Genomic DNA, 24,581 nt, shown 5'->3' with positions numbered 1-24,581 from the left:
GATTACACCAGTGTCCTTTCATGTCTTGGACCAGAAACTATTTACAAACATTCACACTTGATTGATGAAGTTATATAGCACAATGACATGCAGGGATTGAATGTAACCATTTTATTTCCCATTATATTTCCATTAAATAGGTGGATAACGATTATTTGAAATGGCTACTCTTGTTATAAATTAAGAGAAAAATAAAAATATACAAGTCTGTCAGTAGTAGTGTCTAAAATTGTACATGTAAACTAGCAGGAGTTGCTGTTGTGACACATCACAATACAGTTATGTGTTACTAATGTAGCTTTTTCCATTTACTGCTCTCATGTTCCAGTTAGTCCATGTTTAGTCATCCTATTACACCACTCTATCACCTGTAACCACTTATGCCTCATCTCGTCCGTCAAACATTTACTACTTCACTTTCTTCAGTAACACACATCATTTCATATTCACAGAAAAACCTGTTCACCATCTAAAAAATTATTTGTTGTTTCAGTTTTCTTATACATTCTAATTACTATCATCTTTCTGCATATATAAATGTTTTGCTTCTGTATTAAAGTAATCAAAAAGTGACTTAATGAACATGTGGCACCATCAACATTACAACAGTCTTAAATCAATGAAAAGTAACTTTTTGGCCATTAAGAGTACAAGGGTGTCCTGATAGAGTATGACGGTAAAATAGGAAACCCAACCGTTTTACAAAAATAAATAAACAAATAGAAAACGACATTTGGCAGTTAAATGTCCACTGATTTCCAAACAGTAAGATTTCTCACTACCTGTACAAAACATCAAGTTGACTTGCATGTCTGTCAAATAAATTACAGACTTTTCTGTCCCATTCTGGAGTTCTTGGGAGCATAAAGTAGCTTTCATGTAGGTTGCAGGAGTGGAAGCCCCAGTGACACTAACGTTGCCCGTATACTGAAAGGACTGAGCTTAAGTCACGAACCACAGGTTTGTTGGTACTGCGAATAAAACTTCAACCGGTAGGACATGAAAACCATGTTTCTTGACGATTGAAACGCACCCCATGTTTAATTAAGGAACAAAGTAAAATATCAAGACAATAAATCTCAATTTTCCCTTCTCATGTCCGGAGACAACATAATTAGCTCATTATAATTCTGTTCTGCACTATTTTTTAGCTGATTCTCAACAAAAGTCAAAGGCTTGCAGAAGCTGTCTGGGCCAGCAGACGATTCATAGCTCAAAGCTGTCACCGCCCAGACAATTTCATCAATTCAGTTTGTCCCTGTGAGCACACCAGTGACTGTTCTCCATTCGATCTGCAGTGTTTTTCAAATTAAGGACACAACATTTTTGTATTTGAAGCTGTAAGGTCAGCTATTTATCTGTGACATTAAGTGTTTTAACATTTACTATTAATTTGCATTACTGTAAATTATTGCCTTCTCACACCTCACCCTCATCTATTCACATACAATGTACATTTGAACTGTATTATTTCATGTTCTAATAAATAAATGCTTACAGGGTTAAAAAATGTCAGTGTACAAATATGTAGGTCCAAGAATAATTTTAGTTTTTAGACAGTTGGTCACGAGAATGTTTTATGAGTGAACCAAAAGAAGCACATATTGATACTTTTAAACTAAAATGAGTGTGACTATTTTAGAGTTAATGTATGGCTATTTGTAGTTAATGTAATAAGGTACATAAGGTCAATAGATACAATGATTATTACTTTTTCTAAGTGAAAGATTTAGGTTCTAGGTGTCTACGCAACCACCTACCATCTCTAAACAATTAACATGATTATTACCGTTAGTGATAGTGGTAATTATAGTGTGCTTTTTATGCCTGACATAATAAATAATAAATAATTATTATAATTCATGCTTTTGTACACACTTTATTTGATTCAACTAAAATCCTAAAATTTATAAATAGATTCGAATGTGATTCAGATAATTCAACTGTCCGAAATTGCCTCTAATTTCCACAATTTCGGCTCCAATTTGCACCGTCTTTTACTCATAAATCAAAGAGATCTTTTGTTTATCTGTATTCGACAAGTAGTTAAGGGGAGACATATTGCATTGTGTAGTTTAACATATACTTTTATGCTGTGACTCTCCAGGTAATACTCTGACAGATGCTCTCCTGCTGTGTTGCAGTATAAAATGTTTCATATGCATAATCTATTATGTTGTGTTCAAGCAGATGTCTATCATTTACAATATATTCACCCTCATCAAAGTGGTGAATAATCAAACTGTTAACACATGTTAAAGGCATGTCATTTAACAGGCAGAAAAATTATATTGTAACCAACAATAAGGAAACATTGACTCTATTGTCACAGATGTAATTGTTCTTTAAGGCAGAAACATAGACGATAAGCATGGATGGATGTAGAAGCCTTCTTTGTGCTAGTGTGGGATGCTAGACCCAATAATATGGCAGCATTTATTCAACCTCCAAGACATACTACATGTATATGTAGTTAGAAAACCTAACTTTGTGGTTCTAATACAGAACATCAGGTTAGTGTTTGAGAACCTTTTTTGCTGCATCAAAATACGAGTCCCATTACTTTCTAAAGTAGAGGACAAACATTATCAATACATTCAGTTTGCCTGTTAAATCACAATCTTTCATCTTGACTTGAATAGATTAATACAAATGTATGTACAGACTCCTCAAAGTGACTACTGTTATTGATAATCAGCAGATAAAAATAACTTTTGATTCAAATACAATTTACAGCAATCATACGTAAAAATAAGCATGTGAGATCCAGAACTGCCTAACGTTACAGTAGACTAGAGCGAACATTGAGTTTGCACTTAAGGAGTTTGGTTCTATTTTACATTAGCTGTCCTAAGTAGTATGTAGGCAAGTAAAGACTTCTGTAAGTGCACACACTCAGTACGACTGTTGTCATGACAGGTGTTTCATCTGACCATCACAAGCTAGATCTTAAGCTATAGTAATTCTTATCAATATTACACATTATACATCCAAACATCCAACAAAAGGGATGATATTTCTGATTCAGTAGCAGGAAACCACACATTGGTTGAAACAGGACAAGTATATATACTTCTCTCTCAGTCCCTCATTTGACCATCTTCATGTTTTCATCGTGCAAATGGGAACAACAATGACCAAAATCACAGTGCAGGTCGCAGCTGCGATCAAGGCACCAATCTTAAAAGCTTTGGCCCTCCTGAATTCAGCTTCTTTTCTCTTCAGCAGGGAGTCGTAGCCCGGTGTGTAGATGTCCTCCATCCAGTATTCTAGGTTGTTGGGGTTCAGGGTCTCCTTTGTCTGGTGAGACACAAAGATAAAGGTAGGAATTATTTGAATGAAACCCATACCTGGAATTTTACTCTATATCAAAGTATGTAGTCTGTACATGCGGTTCTGGCAACTGAGACACCTTTTTAATGTTCTCTCAACAGAAAGCACACCATTTATATTTATTTCCACAGTTTCTGTGATCTCTTTGTTTTGATCGCTCTATTGTGATGAGATCATTTTTATAAGCAGAAGGCATGACTTTTGGGAACTATTACTGATAAAATAAATGTTTTTATTTGGGTGTGTTTTTTATTATATTCAAAGCTCAATTGACAATATGAAAGAAATGAGAAAATGATATTTTTTGGATTGTGTTTCTTTATCAACATTTTTACACAGATTGCTTCTGGGATTTTTGGTTGTCAGTGCGAGTCATCTCTTTCACTTCACACCTTCAATTCTGGTTGTCAACAGCAGGTTCAACAATCTGTATCAATCACAAGCACACTGTAAAGTTATTCAAAGAAAGGTTCCATTTCTCTTAGAATCTGGAAGCATGGCGGGCAGTTATCCCAGTCTCTAGTCTACTCTTTGGTACTATGGAGCAGAAGCCACTGAGGAAATTGTCCCAGCTCATTGATCACACTGCTATTAAAGTCAGCAACAAATGGAGGTTTGATGATGCCTGTGGGTCTTTGTAACAGACATTGCACTAGCCAATAAGAGTCACTTCTTTTCACACATTCAGCCACAACTATTAATGTAGAAGAGAAATAACAGTAACGATTAAACCCTCAAGAGGACAAACACTCTGCTGTTTAAAGCTTATGTATGGCGACCCATGGGCCAGATCTGGTCGACCAACAGGTAATCTGACTATGTTAACAGCTGACGATGCTTTGTCGTTTGACCAAACTAGGATCTAAATATTCTGATAAGAAATATGCAAAGGCAAAGGTTGACATGTTACATGTGTAAAAAGCTCATGGACAGGCTCGTACAAAACATTCGCAAACAAAATCAAAAGGCTGCTTTGATAGAAAGTACTTCTGTGTCGGACAGTGGTTGGTCCACCACCCGTGTCCAGTAGCCTGGGAACTGGGTGCTTTTCCAGCATTTATTTGTCAGCTGCAAGTCCAGGATCTCACCTATTCTGAACGTATCACAATGAAATGTTGAGAAAACATTGATGATAGGATATGGATCATATGATAACAATTATGTGTAGTTTTACAGGAAAGCTTTGTTGACATGATTTATTTCTTTACTTATCATCTTCACTTAATATCCTGCAATACTCCTAACACTTAAGCTATTTTTGAATCAGTCTTAAGTTGAATTCATGGCACATTTATACATACAAACTATTTGTCTTTGAGTGCTGAACTCAACCATATATATCCTAGATATGCTACTGAAATACAACAGACATTACAATGTAACAATTTACAACTAGCCTACAACTTAGCAAACAATCATTTACACTTGCAATTTCCCAAGATAATTTCTAACAAAAAGTAATGACATGACACATTGTATAAACCACATATTTTTTTGCAAATTTTCAGTCCATTTCCAATTTACCAAGTATGAAGAAAAGAATAAACAATTTCTAGTGCAAAAAATCAAACAAGTGACAAAATGATAACATTCACTGCCTTTTAACTTATTTTCTTTAGAAAATTGTTCGTGTCTGTGTCCTCGGGACACAATTTAAGCCTGTTCCTGGCTGATAGTAGCTCTGATGATGTGGATGATGCTTGAACACCGAGATACCTCGTTTCTAATTTAATAGCATCACACTGTCCCCTCACCTCATGGTCAAAGGCTACTGTGAAGAAAAGTAATAGTAAACATTAGGTTAGCTGTTTGACTAGCCGACACAATTAACCCATTAAACCCATGAAATAAAGCTACACAATAATAAGTTAGCGTCACATTGACCCATCTTTAACGTGCCGTGTGGTATGAAGCTGCATTAACATTAAATACATTTACCTGTTGATATCCAAGATATAGCGTGTGCGTGGTACTCTCAGACGAAGGGGGGTGCAGTGGCGGAGACTTCTAAAAAAGGACTCCAACAGCGCACACAAAGCAAATTTCTGCTCTCAAATTGATTACATGCAAGTTCACGTGCTTCAACAAATTACTCATGCTGCCAGTCTTAGCAAAGCCTTGGACCTCAGTGGCATTATTAGCCGGATTGTAATTCCAACACGGATACATACATGGATATTATGTAGCGATATATATCACTTGAGAGGAAGCTGAACAATGTTGCGGCCATCTTGCAACCTCACAGTGCTAACGCCAATGCCATCCCAGCAATATATATATATATATATATATATATATATATATATATAGTTTCTATACATGAGAACCTACTACTAAACATTACAGCCAATTACGGCAGTATTATCAAGACTTATCACATGATTAACATCTGGGTACTGAAACTTGGCACCAAAAGACGAAGCAAGTTTCGATACTGGATACTAACATTTTGTTCGGTGCCTTCAGAGAAACCCAAGTTCCATACAGAGCCCAACACAAGCACAAATACTGATGCTCATGTCTCCGCCCGAATAATCTAATTTATCCTTCCTCAATTTACAATCTGTCCCTGCATCTTGCCATCTTCTTGTTGCTCACAATCCAATTGTCCTCCACGCTTCCCTCACTAAAACCTGCCTGGACAGAATTTGTCGTCGGGTGCTAAGTGTCTATTAGTGGCACAGATTTAATTAAATCACAGACTGCTTGAAGCCCGCTGATGCCATCATCACACCTGGTCGCTTATATTCAGGCTTTAATTGGTGAGAAGAAGAATTACTAAAGATTATAGAGGAAAAATGTTTGACTCATACTTGTTATGCTGATGACCATATAAGGTCAGACACATTTTGTCAAGAGTGATGTAGCAATGATGCCTTTAAGTTTGTTTCAAAGGGAGCTTTTAACAAAAAATAATGATCTGCTTTGCAACAATTTGGAATACACTTCAGCTCATTTGCCCTGAATTATATATGTTTATATTTGATTATTTATTCTCACATTATTTCTCCATGTTACTTCTGTGATGTTGTATAGTTCTACAGTGAAAGAAGAATGTTGAAAATGTGACGCCTAACACACACACAGATGGAGGAATGAATGACACACACACATTGTCTTTACTACATATCTGACAAATGCCCTCTTGAAAGTAAGTTGAATGGACAGATACTAATGTCAGATGTCAGCTCAAGTAGACATTCAGAGTCTCTCAGCTTCCACCTCAAACTGCTAGAGGTCAACAGCGAGGTTGTGTGTAGTCAATCAGCAGCAACACAACTCAGGAGGGGAGCATTAGTTCTTCAGCCAAAGAAACAGTAGCTACCTGAAGAAGCTCATTGCAGGCCAGCTTGTTCTGTAGAAGCTTTAAGTATTGATTTTGGAGGTGATGTTGGATACAGGATAACTGCAGTTGTGTAGATGATGGTGAAGTAAGAGCATTCAGTGTTCGTCACATTGTTGATCACACTCTCCACGATCGATACTGAAAGATGATAGGAGGGGGTTTGGGAGTTTATCAGCCATATACTGGAAAGTCAATCATGACCTCCGGCTGCACTTTATTTTTTTAGAAGAAAACCGTTTACTTTTACAATTACATGTGGTCATAGAATAATACACAACAAAAGTCTACTTTCGATCAGATGAACATAATCACTTAATAAACTCGCTTAAATCAAGTCAAGAAAAAGCATATAATTCATATTAGTGTTACATACATTCATATTATCCTCCCATATCAACCTAAATTGCATGGAAACATTTACATGTCCCAATGAATAACATTTGCCAGCAATCAATGGGATGTTCAGAGGGAAATATGAAAAGCCACTTCATGTCTGCTTCTCAATCTATTTTAGGTTTGTCACAGAAGACAGTAGCAAGCTACTGCATCTCTTCGGACAGGCATCTGCAAAATTCTCAATTTTGAATTTAATTACTTTATGAAATTCAATTGTACTTCCTATAATTCTAATAAACATTTTAATTTGTTGAATTTCAGGAAAAAGACTTTTACCTCTTTTTACCATTTTCCTTTAAAACCTTTATCACTAGCTCTGACTATCAATTTTGTCAACAGATAACCTTTCAAAGACATAATCTAACATGACTTGTTCACCATTTAAATTATAAAGATATAAATGAATACTTGATATAAATGATAAAGTTGCATTAACCTTTGATGGTGTTACAATTTCCCTTTTGCGTACAATTTTTTGATGAATTGTTAATGAAATAACAAAACATTATCTTCCACTTAAACTGTGTTGTGGGCTTTAAGTTCATTTCCACAACACAGTTCAAGTGGAAGATTCCATGATGGTGTGATACACCAAAATTATTAACACTAATCAATTTAAGGGAATGAGCAATTTCAATCCTTCTTCCTCATAGCAAACTTAACAAAAAATAGTCAAAGAGAACATTCTAAGAGAAGGAAAAAGCTTTGCAACTGTAGGAAACAAATAATGCATTGGTTCCGGGTCATAAAAAAGGGAGGAAACGACATTATAGATGACGGGTGGGATGCAGCGCGATCAGGGAGCTGTTTTATATTTTATGGGTGAATTATCATTAAGAATGTCCTGTTGTTGTATGCAGCTTTTTGATAGTGTATGAACTGTGTGAGAAATGTTAATTGCAGTTTAAATATTAAGATGGCTAATGGGGATTATGAGGCCTCAACATGTATTTGAACAGTGAAAAATAAGATGCTCACTATTTTTGCGGATTTCATGTTTTGCTGTGGGTTTCAGAAAGTTAGTGGAATACACGAGGGACCACTCCATTTAATATTATTATTGAGTGTCATTCATGAAATATTGTCAATTAACTTTTCAGCATAAAATGAACATCTGGTGATCAAACTGGACATTTATTATTCAGTGTGGATTTAACTGCTTCTCATCAGTCATACTCGTGCTGAATATAAAAATATCAGAAAGTGAAGGCAGTTGCGAACAGGCCAGTGATTTCACTGATGAAGAGTGATGAGACCCGGTTTAATACCTGCAGCTCCAGAGCAGTCAGCTGCTTTCCTTTCTCGCCCGAGTTCCGCTTGTACTCCTCGATGGTCCACGATGGTTGGCCTCGCTTCCCGTCTGTCAGGCTGGTCAGCCTCAGCTCTGTGTACAAAGGGCTTCCTTTCACATGAGCCTTGACGGAGGGGTTGTAGTTGTGAGCGGAGAACACTTGTTCTGTCAAATAGGTCTCCTTGGGTGCTTTTGGATGACGATGAGCTTGTGGGAGTTCGTACTGGAGCTCCTGCTCTGCCTGGAGACAAGAAATAAATAATTCAGTTGCGATCCACTGGACATGTTCTCTTGTTTGTTTGTTTTTGGTCCAACAAATCTTCACTACTTGGTCTTTCTGGTACACAATAATCTCTTAACATAATCGCACTGTGATCCAAGTGCCATACCAACAGTTTAAATAATCACTCATTTTGCTCTTAATGTGCTGACAACTTTGGACACTCAAGGAATTTCTATGAACCAAAGACAGTAACTGTAAACTTACGCTCAACCCAAGAATGTTTATTTTTTCATGAAAATGATTTAAATGAGACATTTCATTCATCATTATCAGTAGAATACCAGACAAACATTATTATTATGAATGTAATTCATGTGATTATGCAGGTTTGAATTTCACAGTAGACTTAGCCCCTGTGTCATCTTGAGGTCAAGGTGACCCCAAGGCCAGAAAAACTTTCAATTGTTGTATCCTGTGTTGTCTCTGTTCACCTTGGCCCAGAAGCAAAACAAAGGATAAAACAATTAGAAAAAATGTTGGGCCTTCAGGTCACCTTGACCCTTCAGATGACACAAGGGATTAAAAAAAATGAACAGCACATAACATGTGACATGTTGGTGTGTGGATCTTTATGCACGGATGGTTCGTTCCATAAGCAACTTAACTGATGAAAAAGTCAAAACTACAGAGGAAATATATCTTAGAGGAGGGGTCTTCTTGCAGCTAGGATGTTGCAAGTTCAATACCTAAAAAAAAGGGCACACAACCTCTAATTGAGGCGTCACTCATCATCATTTATATAGGGTTTTGGAAGCCAAGTATGCATAGTACATGCAAGGAAAGTCTGAGCATTCATATCTAAACATGCAAGAGCCAGGTTTGCACAAAAAAAGAAAACCTAGACACAACAAAAAAGCCTTTAATCGGCATTTTCCACAGTTACAGATGAAAATACCAAGAAAACAAGGGTGATGATAAAACCTATAAAGTTCTTGAATCTATTTGACCATAAAGAGGCCTTATTTGAGGGTCAATAAACAGGATAGGTAAACATTGAGGTGGCTCTCTGGTGAACACATATAGGACATGCCAATGCAGAAAGAAAGAAGTTGCATCACCAGGTTGCGTGAAAGGTGACAGGTTGAACCAACTGGTTGCATGTTTCCCAATACACAATTGACTTGACTAGAGTCCTTGCACAAGTATTGTGTATAATTTTCAATTCATTTTCCATTTTCAGGCATGTCTCTAGTAGCAGAAACAGATAGAAGATTCCCTAACCTACTATGGAATACTTATACAGCTTACTTACAGACAATTTTGTTGAGCAGTTTGGAGTCTATAAATCATGAATGACACATACACACACATACTTGATTTTATATAAACAGTGTTTTTTGTATATATTAATAGAATAGATTATACATTTTCAAGACCAACCAGTCTACTTGTTTATGCTCAATACGAGGTTTAAATTGTGACTCGCCCTGTAAACGGGTATAGAAATGTTAAATCCCCAAATCAATTAATACTGTCACAAAGATATACTGCCTGGACTGGATTCTCTCTTTTCATTTTTTTTAGCTTACATGAGTGGGCTCAAGTATAGAAGCCCTGTCGTTTTTGTGACGTCATTTCAAAATGAAACTATACAAAAATGCTGGAGGATGTGAAGGCACATTTGGCATTTCAAGCAAATTCAGCATTGCTTAGTAAATAAAGATAATTTGTTATGCTCTATTCTAAACTTTGACATCCTTAAAACCATGAGTTTTGTCAGTTGTTGCGCCTGAGCTCTTTTGATGTCTTCTTAATATGTCACATGCGCTTGATGGAGTCTACTGACTCCTTTAAGAAACATCTTAAGACGTTTCTATTTGTTCAGGCTTTTCCTTGAATTTCTCGAACTCCTGTGTTGTTGTCATTATTATCTTGATCTTTAAAGTACTTTTTTTGAGTATTGTTTTGATTGTTTAAGCGCTTTGTGACCCTGGTCTCGAAAAGCGCTATATAAATAAATATTACTTACTTACTTACTTACTTACATGCATTCAGATGTAGAAGTTTCCATCTAGGTATTCAATGGCTTCCATTCAACATGTACGCACATTAATTATCTTCTTCTCTACCTCACCTTGAAATAACACTCTACTGTTTGTCTGCCAGGCATTTACCGCATCATCTTTCCTGCTGCCTGACATTTTTCCTCTTAAGATGGGTTCTCCCCCCAGCTATCGAACCCATCCCTTGTTTGGTGCTTCAGCTTTTGACTTAAAGGTATTCTGCTTCAATAAAAGTGATTATCTTTCCCAGAACAGACGTGCTACCACAAATTGTGCCTTAATTACCAGCTAAATATAATTCTCAGACCGTGGGCAACACACATATTTAGTATTATTGTGTCTAAATTCCTCTGTGACACAGTTCTGCTTGCAGTTCTGAATTTAAGCACATTCCAATGCTATTGAATTGCTTAAAGACCAGATAAATCAGTCACAGCATCCCAATAATACTATTTGCCATGTTGGTTTTGAGCGGACAGCTGCTGGGCATCAGCATTGGGTAGTGAACAAAAAAATCTTATTTTGGCTGCTGGTTAAAATTAAGTGGATCTTGTCAGGATTTCCCCAGAAGCCTCCCTTGAGCAGTATCCTGCACACGTCTACTTGGGAAGAAGTCTTGTATGAAAGTCAGGGTGTCTTTTCATAACTTAAAGGAAAAGTGAAGGTTGGCATAGGGATCAATTAGTTTCTTACAGGTGCAGCATTTATTGTCCACCGTTTAAAGTTACGTAAAAGAGACAAGATTCAATAATGGACAAAAAACTCAAATTCTTGGGCTTTTTTGCCTTTTCTGAAAAAACAAAATGAAAAACATAATTTTCATCATCCATTAATTGTCATGCTTGATACATTGAGTAATATGCATGTACAGCATGTTCTTCCTGTGGTGCAGTTCTAGGTACCGTAAACTTACATGGAGATAAAGTAATTCTAAAACAATTTGGAACAAGACAGTTAACAATGGTGACAAGGTTACATACTGGGCTGAGGTGTCCGTCAACCTCGGTCTTAATGTGGACAACCAAAGACGTGAGAGGGGAGGTCAAAAGACCAACACACCTCTACAAATCGATGAGACAGCTGTGGACAGAGTGAACAGTGTGAAGTACCGAGAGATCACATTGACGATGACCTCACCCTGAGCACCAACACTACTGCTGTCATCAAAGAGACACAGTGCCACTTCCACTCCCCTTGAAGGAAAAACTAAACTCTTTAACTCACACAGCACCATTCTTCAGAGGAAATCTACCTCCACCTCCTCTTCACGGTTCAATTCCTGCACCATAGAGTATAAAAAAGAACTGTCTGAATTTGTTAGGATGGTCTACTGAAGGGTTTCACACTTTTTCCTTACCTAGCAGAGTTAAACACACAGTACCACCTCCATCATCAACCAGGAGTCAAACACAAGAGACCTTCAAACACCATGTGGCCCTTTGATTAGCTTAAGAACAGTTGATAAAGAGACTCACAGAAATGTTTACTAAGGCCAAGCAGGCGCAAGCCAATTATCACCGAGTGTAATGCGAAGCACTGGATGCATTGGTGTATATGGAAATAGACGAGTGCCAGCATCATATTGAATGGTTTCAATTGTTTTAACCTTTTTTAGAGTGAAAAAATGTTTTTTCCTTTAAATATTGCATTATTTTTTCAATCAATCAATAATTAAATTAGTTGTATACCTCTTCTTTTTTTTAAATACATTTCATTTAAATGCGAAAATGAAATATTTTCAAAATAATAACATTTTTTACTCCTATATTTTGATATTCTAATTTCAATCATTTTTTATATTCAGTATCGTTTTGATTTCTTAGCCTTTTTAAATTCAATAGCGCCACCAGAAAATTCAAAAGAGAACCTTGCTACTTTCTGCCAATTATGCAGCGCGTAGATCACATAGAAGCACTGGCGTGTCAATTTAGGTTTGTAAAGACAATGTGTCAACTTTATTTTAACATCTGGGTTCTCAAAAAGCTTATATACATCACACGTTCAATCTGTTGTATCTGATGTGAAAGGAACTTGTTACTGTCCTAGTTTGTCTTCAAAGCTTTAAATATATATATTTTTTAATTTATTGTAATATTTGGGCTTAAGGAAATGAAAATGATGTTTTTGGTTCATTGCTCCCCCTGCCGGTGTTTGTGTCGTGTCGGATGATGTATGTTGGTCATGTGGTCTGCAATTAGTCAGGTTAGTTGTATGGAGTATGTTGTTCAAGAGGTGTGCTTTTATAACTGCTTATGGAATCTGGTTTGGAAGGCGAAATGGTTTGTAAAATAAACGTTTTATATTTGTATTTTTATTTCATTTACTGCGCTGTATATGATTGTGTATATGTATATTTGTTACCGTTTTTCATCGCAAATGTGTTCATAAGGAAAAGAGAGAAGCATAAAGGCTAAGTTGAACACTGGTCGACTCGCAAGTCTGTCCACACTGGTGAAAACCATGCTAGAGCAGTTAAAGTCTTAGTGTGTTTTCTAAAGCCCTGCCTATAAGGTTTGCATAGCTCAGCAAGATGAGACAAACGTGTTTAAACTTTTTGGAGACACGAGTTTGAGATCCTTAGTCAGAATGATTTTATACCTGTGGGGACATAGCTTCATGAAGATAGCTTTAGTGACCCGGAAGAAAAATCTGTTCGTGGTACCCTTGTGTTGTGCCTGAGATAACACAAGCCTTAAAAAAATAGAAAACAATGATTGAAAAAAAAAAAAGAAAAAAAAAAGAAAATGTTAATTTAACCATTCAATATGGCACTGATGGCACTTAAATATACTTACAGTATTTTAATTTTTATTTCCAACGGGACCAGTGGATGCTAGAGTGATAAAGACGCCTTTTCTTGAGTAATGAATTACACTTGTCCATCTGCTAATCTGATGGATGAGTCTGGAGATTTGACTCTATTGTATAAAGTATGGTGGGAGGTCCACAACAGACAGATTATGCAACATATTTGTTTTGGGCTCCCTCAACAGTAAAAACTGTGTATTCGTTTCTCTTGTATATTCGTACATATTGTTTATCCCTATTCTCATTTAATTACCAATTCTGGAGTCGTCCACAACCACGGAAAATTCCATTTTGTATACCAATTTGTACTGGCAAATAAAGCTAATCTTGAAGCTTGAAGGAATTTCCAAAAGTGTAGACAAAAGCGTTTTTTCGAGCCCCGCCTCCACACAATTAGTCTTGGTGGGTTGGTTTCTTCTTTTCCCTTCTAGTAAGTAAGTTAGTAAGTAAAAGGTTGTAAAAAGGTTATTTGTAAAGTGCCTTCTAGACCAGGGTCACAAAGCCGTTTAACAAACAAAAACAACATACAGCTAAAATACAAACATACATAAAATACAACACATAAGGCGAGGAGTCCCAGAAAATCAGGGAAAAGCCTGCACAAATAAAAGTGTCTTAAGATGTTTCTTGAAGGAGTCAGTAGACTCCATCAAACGCAGAGGGAGAGGAAGATCATTCCAAAGCTTAGGAGCAACAGTATGGAAGGATTTCTCTCCTCTGGTCCGGAAGCATGTGCGAGGAACCATCGGTAGATTCTGATCCACAGACCTCAGAGGCCAAGCTGGGGTGTAAGGCTGGATCAGATCACTGATGTAAGACCCTTGAATAGCTCTTAAAGTAAGTCTAGGTAGCTTCGAAATTAAAATGAATGTGGTGGGGTCAGTCAGATTTCACAGGCAAATTCACTTAGTAAAGAGAATTGCTAGAAAAAGTTAATAATACTGTACAAGTCATCACTGTTAATAATGAGATTAAATAAAACAATCTTCTTGTAAACTCACTTTAAATAATTCACATTGTGCTGCCAATACTATTTGAAAGATTGGTCATTTGTGGTTCAATATAGTGCATGACGTGTTTGGTTCTGTTTTCCTCGGGGTCTGACAGAATCTCACCTTCCTTCTTTATTTGTAGATGGAAGCGGACCTCACTTCCATCCTCCTCTGCAGGCCAATGCTATCAGTTGACAGACTCCCTAAACACATTTTATTTTTTTAAGGAAATAACAGCAAAACACATGTTACTTCCTGTTGTTTTTATGATTTCGACTTTGCAGGGTGCATAAACTAAATCCATTCTAGGGTATCAAATCATCCAGAAACAACAATGCCTTCAAATGTCATATTTATGACTCCACTCTTAACAACAAATGGACCGTCTCTGGACATTAATGATCTTTATAACTTATCTACTGATCCATATGTAATGGACTAAAACCAATGAACCATGAAGTAATTTAACTATAGATAGTCATAAACAATCTTAGCTACATAGACACAACATGTAGAAAAAATTTCTTACAGGAAGTACTATTGTGTGATAAATGTCGACTGTCTCACTAAACAAATTTCCTCTTTGTATTTAAACTACATTTGCAGTTTTATATAGAGCAAGAAGTGGGAGTTAATCTGATTTCTTCAAACACAAAGCAAATTGCGCTTATTGTGTTTTTTCTTGCAGAGAGCATGCAGTACCGGACTAATGGTGCAGGTGAAGCACACAGTTAACAGAACTGCAGCAAAAAAACAATCTCATAGTAGAATAAAGAACATCTAAAATTAAACTAAATGTTTAATTTACTTTGAAAAACCCAACTGAAGATTGTCTAACCTCATATCTCTTGTTTGCACATTTACCTCCTCTAATGGATAGAACCACTTCTGAGAAGGTGAGAACAAACTTTATGAATAAAATAAAGTAAAAAAAAAACACTATTTATTTATATTATATTTATTTTGATATTGTGCATTAGTTAACAGCAACAAATAAGAATTGTAAAAATATACATACACACAAACAAGAGTACACACCTGGAGCACATCTGCAGACAAACGGACAGACTCTAAACCCTAACTTAATTTTATTGACCAAAACAAATAATTGTTACTTACTTACTTGTTTGAGTGACGTTCAAACAATGTTTGGCTTCCTACAAACTATTGAATACTTATGTGTTCAATGTTATGAACACTTCATACATAATACTGAGCACTCACACAGAACACGACTGAAAACTCAATTACAAACCTTGTGATAAGAAATTAAAAAGTCTATGGATGTCATTGTTAAAACATTGGTCATTGATTCCTTGATTTTTTTTAAAACCCCTTCATACAAACTGAAATTGTAATTATATAATCTGTTGCAAATGTGAGAAATTAGAATTATTTATCACTGCCACTTTTTCATCAATCCTCTGATACCATATGGTGCTTAAGCTAAAGTAAAGCATCAACAGGGCTCCTACAGAGCTGAAAATTAATGCCATTAACTGCTCTTTGTCTGGACTGAGTCTGATTTTTTTTTCTTTTGAACCTTATTTGTCCGTAAAGGTAGAGAAGGGGTTATGCGCCAACTCCTCTCTTATTATGAGTAATATCGTGAATGAGCTCTCTTTTTATACTTATTCCAAAATCAGAACTGTAGCTCGAAAATTAGGTCAGTTACAGCCTTTTAAAAGCCACAAGTCCACAGCATTTTCAGTCTTCTTTGAGCCCTCAGCAGATTTTGCGTAATTTTTTAATATCTGCCGCATGTTAAAGGGACAATTACATATTTAAAACTAAATGAAAAGGCTTTTGCATTTGTCATTTAATACTTTTTTTTCGCGGTCTTATAAAAAAATTCTGGTTAACGCTGGGTTCTTTAGCAACATTAATACTTTAATATCCACTTTTGTATGATATCTGCAAACAAGTTGGTGAGTACATTTTGATCAGAGAAGTTCACATCAGAGACACATAAACATGGCCAGTGAGAGTCGTCAAAGGGTCGGTGCATCCAGCAGAGCAGCAGATATTTGCCTATGACAGCTCAAAAGCTGGTGGAAAGCCCTCATGTTTTCAAATGAACTTTACAGTGGAGACTTTCGGGTTGTCCACATAAAGCTGACTAATTAAGATCCGTCAGAAAAACAGGTTTACCCAAACAAATTAATCTACGAAAAAATATCCTTCAAAACGTTGCGTCTCTAAGGCTCCAGCCCCCCACATTCCTAAAAAGGGAATTGCTGTATAATATTTTTTAATACTGCTGAATAATATTTAGTGGTAAACCAAGTTCTTTAAACCATTTTCTACATGACTTTTGTTTATTTTTATAATGGGCAACTTATATTTCAAGCTTGTCAAATAAATTGATGTGAAACCTGAAGCAGAGTGGAGTGACTTCTGGCGTCACACACAGCCTCTGCAAAGGTCTGATTTAGCTACATGCCCATTAAAGATTCATGAAATGTGTATAAGTGATGTATGTCTTGAAGGGAGTGCAGACATAGATTAACTCTTCATTGGGCCTCATCACATGGCTGTCATAGACTACGCATATGTCAGTAAGATTTGCTCACACAGAAGAAGGTGTTTGTTGAGGCAGCTTGGTGGCAAGAGGTCTTTCATTTAGCATCCACTCCATTAAGCTGTAGCAGAAAGGTCAGGGAGACTGAAGTCAGTTTACAGCTGCAATCCTACTCTGACATTTCAACACAATGATTCCGGCTGACAGACGACGGAATGTATGTATGGGATAATGGAACTGTTTTAGTATAGTGTGCAAACATAAGTTGCGCTCTTCAATATACAATGTGATATTTCTTCTACTCAGACACGGCAGGCTTTAAAATGATGAGGTTCAGCCTGTCAAGACTATTGCAGTGATTATTCTCACAGTTCATCAGCGAGCCAACAACATAACATGTAAATAGTTGTTGGGTTTTCTGAAATTAACGTATTCATTTCATCAGCGAGTTGAAAGTTGCAACAAAAGGGACAAATAGTTACTATCATCCGCACTCTACATCCCTCATTTCCGTTTACAGCATCTTTTTGACAACAATAAATTCACAAAAAAGTACAGAGAAACTTTGAAACCCACCCAGAACTCTCGTTTATGTTTTATATGATTAGTATCGCCACACATGCACTGTATATTTTTGGATTGTCTATCTTGATGTGATTTGTGGAAGTATATAAATAAAATGACACCATGTGTTGTTTAAAGACCCTAAGAAGACATATAGGGACTGTAAAGAATACACCCTGGTGGTGCAATGGTTTGGTTCCCTTGGTAAACCCTCTTTGGACTCCAATGAAGTTTTTGTTTGTTTCACTCAGAGCCCATTTATTTCAGATTCTATTAATGTATTTTTATTGTACAATTCATGTTAATTAAGACATGTGAAACAAGGAATCAAACCAAGCCCTTCTATGCTTTTCGGTATCCATTACCACTGATGTTTGTGACCATATTGATGACACTTATCCAGATCAAAGGCAGACGTTGCACACTCAACACATTAATGCAGCATACATAAACTATAATTCTCTCAAGAAGACGTTGAAGATTTCCAACTGGTGTTTATCGATTTGCACCAGGGATTAAAGAGAACAGTATTCTAAACAGAAAGACATCCACACAGAGACTAACGATTGCAGTTAGATCCCCATCCTTCAGCAAGGTACAAGCAACGCCTCAACTAAATAATACAAAACAGAAAATGTCAATACCTCTTTTGCTTTCCGGTGTCTGTCTTTGCTGTCTCTCTCTCCATCTTTGTCCTTTCCTTCGTTTCCTGGGTGGCAAGAGTAGGACACTGTCCTCCAGTCCCTAGAGAACTCACCGAGCCGTGTGACCTTTGACTCTGTGGCACCATGTTCCTCGTTGAGTGAGCGAGACGACCTCCGGAGGAACACACTCTTTTTTAATGCCTTCACTCTAAGGCTGTCACTGTTACCTACATCTGGGCCGCCCCAGTCCCCTGCTACAGTGCTGTCCAGTTTGACTTTGTGTCCAATAGTATGGCACTGAAAAACATGCGGTAAGAGATGGGGTTCGGAGCTAGGGAGCAGCTCGTCACCTGTGGAGTTTGACACAGAGGCAGCTACTGCCTCAGCATGTCTCGTGTTGCCTTCTGGCTCCTGAATCTTTTCATCCAGCTTGTTGAGCTTAGAAAGCACCTGTGAGATCTCACTACGGACGCCTGAAAGAGACTCCAGCTTCTTCTCAATCTCACCAATTCTCATCACCAGCTTGCACACACTTGATTTCAGTTCATCATCGGTGTTATCCAGTGAATTAAAAAGGCGGTCCAGTTTGGACTTGGCGAGTTTAACCGTGTTGCATTCAGGGGAACTTTCATCCTCTGACTTCAGAGTTACCCGGGAAAGAGATCCATTGCTATTGTAACATGAGGACTGGACTATGTTAAGGGAGTCACAAACACTCATGTCATCGAGAAATCGAAAGATGTCACTAATGTCATCACTGACAGTTTCTGGATCGTCATTGGACTGCTTGAATATTCTTTCTCTTTCGCTGTATTTAACTGAATATTCTGCCCCTTTCCCCTTCCTCTTCTCTGCTTGCTCTGTCTGAGTACCAATGCTAGAAGAGCTGTCCACACCCTGAAAGGAGGAGCTATTAATGCCTCTTTCTCTGAGACGTCTTAATCCCTCTTTCTTGTCCTGACCAGCAGGACTACTGGCCATAAGTGGTGCGTCTTTAGCTTTAACTCCGTTTGTTTTCTTTAAAAATCCAGATGGATAAGAATTTTTGTTTGGGCTCTGAAAGTGCTGCTCGCTGTCGTTGAAGCTTAAGTTGCGGTGGAAGTTCTCTTTGTGTGGTTTGCTATTCTGAAAGGATCTCTCATAGTCTGGGGTAACCTCCTCAGTGTTCAGACTAAGACTTTTCACTGGCCACGGCTGCCTTGGTGGCCTCTGGCTGTAATTTCTGTTGCTCACACACTCAGAGACTGTGGTCGGACCAAAGTATGTGGAGGCCTGCAAGTCGTCCAAACTCTCATGTTTCACCCGTCGCTGTTGCTGAAGAGGAGAGTTGAGGGTGGGTTCGTAGTAGGGGTTACTGTAAGGCAGTTCAAAGCTGTGGTTGAAGAAGGTGGTGGGCTTGTGCAGCTCCCTTCTGTGGAATCTATCAGCTGCCTTACTAGCCTGTTTGTTCTCAGTGGGGATGACCTATAACAGTAACCCAGAGAGAGAGAGTGAGGCGTTAATAAATCATGGTTTCATATACAAAGGTAGACAGCCACTGTATGACAACATGGAATATAAGGCCTTCTACCAACAATGTAAGTTATTATAAGCCTGTTATTGTAATATTAAGACTGTATAATTCATAAGAAATAATTTCTGACCTTTGTAATAATACTGGCACTTATGAATGTATACCGTGTTATTAAAATAATCTACAGATACAACAACTTAATGTGAACGTGACACAACTATACATGAACATTAAGAATGAAATTTTACTTATTTATTTAAAATCACTCCTGTGTATATAAGCATACATTCTCACTGTGAAACAAATATAATCTCTTAAAAGATAATGGCCAAAGAAGCTTATAAAACCAGTGTCAAATGGACATCCTCAGTGTCTGCAGCAATCATTTGATTTGTGGAATCGTTAGTGCATCACAATTGGAGGTTCTTATGAAGTTAAGAAGTTTACAAACTCAAAATCGATAATAAATGGGAGCAGTCTTTCCCCCCCTGTTTCACACACTAACAAGCACACAAAAAATATATATATATTTTTTTATTCAACTTTGTTTTTGTCTGTAATTAAAATCAGGGGTAACATTTGCTATTTTCTCACCATTTAAAATAAAATGTACATATATATTGAGTATTTGAGATGGTCTTAAAGCAGATAACATTAAAATCTGAGCGGCAGGGAATGTATGCCAACTTAAAAAAATGTTTCTGTGAGTCAAATCATCATCACAATATTATACAGCAGTTTTTACTCTTAGGATAACTTCTTAACTATAGCCAGAGGTTCAGGCCTAACCAAAACTCCATTTGCATATTAATAAAAACCTTTACAATTGATATAAGATATAATCCTCTTTACATTAATAATAAAAAGGACTATTTTCAGATTGGCTGTATATTATTACATTTGTAAACATCAACTGAAAACCCAAGTAATTAAACAAACCTGAGGGGAGAAGGCCACGAGATTATGAAAGCCCTGTTTAAAGAGGTTTCTTTTCTGGACACAAGAGTGGACAGTGAAGGGTTCCGTATGATGCTGTAGCGATTCCTGATCAGCAGGACAGTCACTGCCCATATCCATTGGAAAGTAGGTGCTCTGGATCTCACTAGGCGGAGAGGGGGGGCGACTGCTCGGACACTGGGGGAGATGGTGCAGCTTATCTAGAGACGTAGCGCGACATTTCAAATCCTTGCCGACGCCTAGCAGGAAGTTGGAATTTGACTTGGGAATAAATTGTGGGCTTTTGTTGCACTCTGGTGACTTGGGAAAAGGAGGAGTGCTGGGGGGTGCCATATGCTGCTGCGTACGGTGGTGGTGGTGATGATGATGATGGTGGTGGTGATAACGGTCTGTGGGGTTATCCATGTGCTCATAACTCACCCTCTCACCCTCCTTAAGTGCATATCTATCACTTTCACATTGACCCATATCTACAGACAAATTCTTATGGACTTTGGGTCTGTGCACAGGAGGAAGTTTGTCTTTGGCCATCCCACCGTTCATCTGAATTAGGTTAAACATGGTTACGATGTCAGCTGCCACCATCAGCTTCTTAGATTGTGGGTCTTCCATGGAGGAGCGCATTTTGTCCTTGAAGAGTGTGGCAGGAAAAGCAGGATCCAAGCAGGCGGTGTGGAAGAGCAGACTGCGCAGCTTGGCCAGGTGGATCAAGTCAAAGCGATTGCAGAGGGACTTGCAGAGGTCCTGGTAAGACATGCTGTTGTGCTTGTTATCCAGTTCCTCGAGGATCCGTGTCAGGAATATGGAGTATTCTGGTAACGAATCCATGTTGGCGGTTTTCACAGAACACGCTTGCTAAGGAGGTATGGCCACTGCAGATAGTTTGGACCTGTGACAAACACAAAACAAGGATTTATAATTATTTACTTATACCATGACCATTACACATCTGTTAAAGCGACTCTCAATGTGGGGGTCCTTACCCCAAAATGGCTGACAGAGATGTTAACACTGGGTTGTGAGCCTTTGCCTAGGCATGGACTTTGGGTACCAATCAACCCAAACTAAATATGTTATTGCCCTGGATCTTAAAGTAAAGATATTCCGACAGTTAAATGAATGGCACATTTGGATGTTGGTCAACATTTCCAAGGTTGCCTGCTGTGTCACAAAACCAGAACAACAAGTTGTGCATTTCTTTTTGAAAACAATGAAAATTTATGATTGGTTTATTTTGACACCACTCTCAGTTTAACAGGCCAACACACCCTGAGCATGACTGATGTTTTGACACCTTGGCCTTATGACTGATGTTCTTTAATTAGTGTTTATTCTCCTCCTCACCTCCCCCTTGTGAATGATAAACAATGCTTTGTGCAAGGGAAGGAGGTGATGTGCTGGTTGCTGATAAATATGGGGTTGGCAGAACAACAGAAGCACTGAATCCTAAACTCTTAAATCGACATGATGAACCATTAGCAAAGACATAGCTTTTGTTTTCAATTTTGAAAAACATCTGCAAAGCTCTTTGTCTTTTACTTGTTAATTTTTCGGAGACAGTGGAAAACAGATGGTGGGTTTTGTGGCTAATGTTATCAAGTCTTGAGCAGTTTGTTAGGCAGTTGTTTTGGTCACATCATGATAGTTAGCATTGGGGGATTGGCTGGTGAGAGCAATCCCTCTTAGGATAATTGAGGGTCCAGAGCTTACATCGATTTGATTTGATAATTCTGTCCAATGTGACTGGCATTGTCTGGCAAAAGTCAGTGTTTGTCCAACTCAGAATTCTTGATTTACAGCAGAGAAGGACATGTTTTGTTTATAAAGATTACCACATAATTGTGTTAATTTCACATTCAATTAAGTGATAATCTTAGTTTATTAAAAAACACATTTTTCAAGCTTAACATTAATGTTAAATGTTTAACACAATTTTATTTTAAAGCAGCTTTGTAAAAAACAATTATTTCTTGCTACTGTTGTGCTGCTGCCTGATTTTTTTTTACACATCAACTTGTGCTTTTGTGCATCTTATTTAGCCAGGAGGAGGCTAGCCTTAACAAACACAGTACTTGTGTACTGTAGACATATAGAATCAACTCCATCTTATTTTCTTTAACTGAACTCAGGACTAGTCATTTACTATAGTCAAAAATGATTTACTTGAGAAGCCTGTCAAAAGGACATATTCTCTTGCCACTATTGCTCATTGTAAATGACTGGGACTGTTGGCTGTTCTCTCCAATTATAATATGTCACTTTGAATAAAATTGAAAATGTGTGGTTATTGGTACTGTTGTTCAGGAATACAGTTAAACTCTACACTATACATGGTTTTGAAATTCTACACAAATCTCTCGATACTTGATTTCAATTAGAGTGACACATTTTGACATAATAATGTAACATACAATGACTATATTATATATACATGTATGAAGTAGGATATACAAATTAACCAGGATAAAACAGAAAAACCTGGTAACATGTATACAGTAGAACAATCTGCTTTCTTCCAACCAAAGGTATTAATGTTTAAAATAAAAAAATATATGTCTTCCATGGTGTCTAAGTAACTTCCAACACTTTGATCATGTACTGACCACTGCAGACCAGGAGCCCTTCTCAAGACAGTTGTATTCGGTTCCCTTCGGGTTGGTATGAATGATGATTTTGGAAAGCAACTTTAAGGTGACACGGTTATTCTTCACTGATTAATTTCGGTTACTTTTCTTCATTTACATTTCGTGTTGTTCGCTTCTCTTCTGCATATGAATCCCATGTCTCGAGGATGGGAAGTAAGACCACGAATGTGGAAAAAGGAGGGGGTTTGAAGGCGACCAATATTTCAGATGATCCAAATGTTCCGTTACTCACTCACAGCCTTGGTACATGTGCCAGTCCGGCATCTAACAAGATCAAAACAGCCGGTCTCCCTCTAGGACTTGGACCTTTGTGTCAGCGTTAACCAGCAGTTTTCTAAGGATCCAGATCCTGACACTCACCCTGAGTTGTTTGTGCTGAGAACCACCGGATCAGCTGGTGCAGCTCATCGTCTCTCCAGCTCAGAGCCAACCACAGATCCTGCGTGCTCCAGTATCACAAGCATCCAGATCACCACTGACTAGAAAACGACGAGTAATCCATCCGTGAGAGGATGAGAGGATGAGGAGATATGAGGTCCAGCTGCTGTCATTTACCGCGCACAGGTAGATGGTGTCCCCGTCCCGCAAGGAGCAGTCGCTGGAGTCGAACCCAGATCCGGAGATCTAGAGATTGTAGGCTGGTACCATGGAGCCATCGTTCGTCTCAGTGGTTGGACGATCCGTCGCTGTAAAGGTGTCGCTCCACGATCTGTGCGTGCGAATGCATGTGGTGCTGATAACAGACGAGCGTCAGCACCAGTTAATTGCATCCGTTTCTCTTTCTTTCAAAATAAAAGCTTCGACATCAATCTATTGAGCGGCCAGGTATCGACTGCGATTCAGTTTATATATGAACAGTGGCCTGATCTAACTTAGTGAATCTTGATGTAATTTGTATTTATTGGGTAGAAAGTGACAAATATTCATCCTCATATACTTGGTACTCGAATATGAGGTTTGATCTTACTCAAATTGCCTCTCAAACTTAATTGCAGTGTATATGTTTGACCTGTAAATAATGGAATTAAACTATAAGTACAAATTGAAAATGTGTTGCAGCCAGTTTAGTCCATTGCTATTTATATCTAAGTACCATTTTACAACATACCTTTGGGTAGATACAGCAGTATATATACGGTATGCAAATACACATGGAACAAAATAACTACACACAGAATAAACCACATATTATAATTACATTAGACTATACAAATAGAAACAGAAAAACAACAAAAATACTACAAAAGAAACACCTTCACGTAATTATGTATTATGAAAACATGCC

The 24,581-nt window shown here is 37.6% G+C and overlaps 1 protein-coding gene across 1 annotated transcript; it reads right to left on the bottom strand.

The window, feature by feature from the left end:
* minar1 (membrane integral NOTCH2 associated receptor 1) lies at positions 1-23,975 on the bottom strand. The gene is made up of 5 exons (XM_087785421.1): positions 23,657-23,975; positions 20,634-21,540; positions 18,182-19,645; positions 8,344-8,607; positions 1-3,300 (listed from the first exon to the last, which is right to left on the bottom strand). Exons 2-5 carry the CDS (start codon positions 21,477-21,479, stop codon positions 3,103-3,105), a joined length of 2,772 nt encoding a protein of 923 aa, XP_087641547.1. The 5' UTR covers positions 21,480-21,540; positions 23,657-23,975; the 3' UTR covers positions 1-3,102.
* Between the last annotated feature and the right edge of the window lie 606 nt (positions 23,976-24,581).

This window comes from Callionymus lyra, chromosome 2 (genome assembly GCF_982586985.1).
Source record: "Callionymus lyra chromosome 2, fCalLyr1.hap1.1, whole genome shotgun sequence".
In the NCBI taxonomy this organism is placed as follows: Eukaryota; Metazoa; Chordata; class Actinopteri; order Syngnathiformes; family Callionymidae; genus Callionymus; species Callionymus lyra.
This window is presented reverse-complemented; position numbering and strand designations above follow the sequence as displayed.

Bases quoted from the DNA above. Each gene is read 5' to 3' on its own strand.
- minar1 (XM_087785421.1), bottom strand. From the start codon at position 21,479: ATGGATTCGTTACCAGAATACTCCATATTCCTGACACGGATCCTCGAG. The intron at 19,646-20,633 runs GTTTGTTTAATT...TTACTGTTATAG, and splicing joins TCGTGGCCTTCTCCCCTCAG to GTCATCCCCACTGAGAACAA. The intron at 8,608-18,181 runs GTATTGACATTT...TCTTGTCTCCAG, and splicing joins GACACCGGAAAGCAAAAGAG to GCAGAGCAGGAGCTCCAGTA.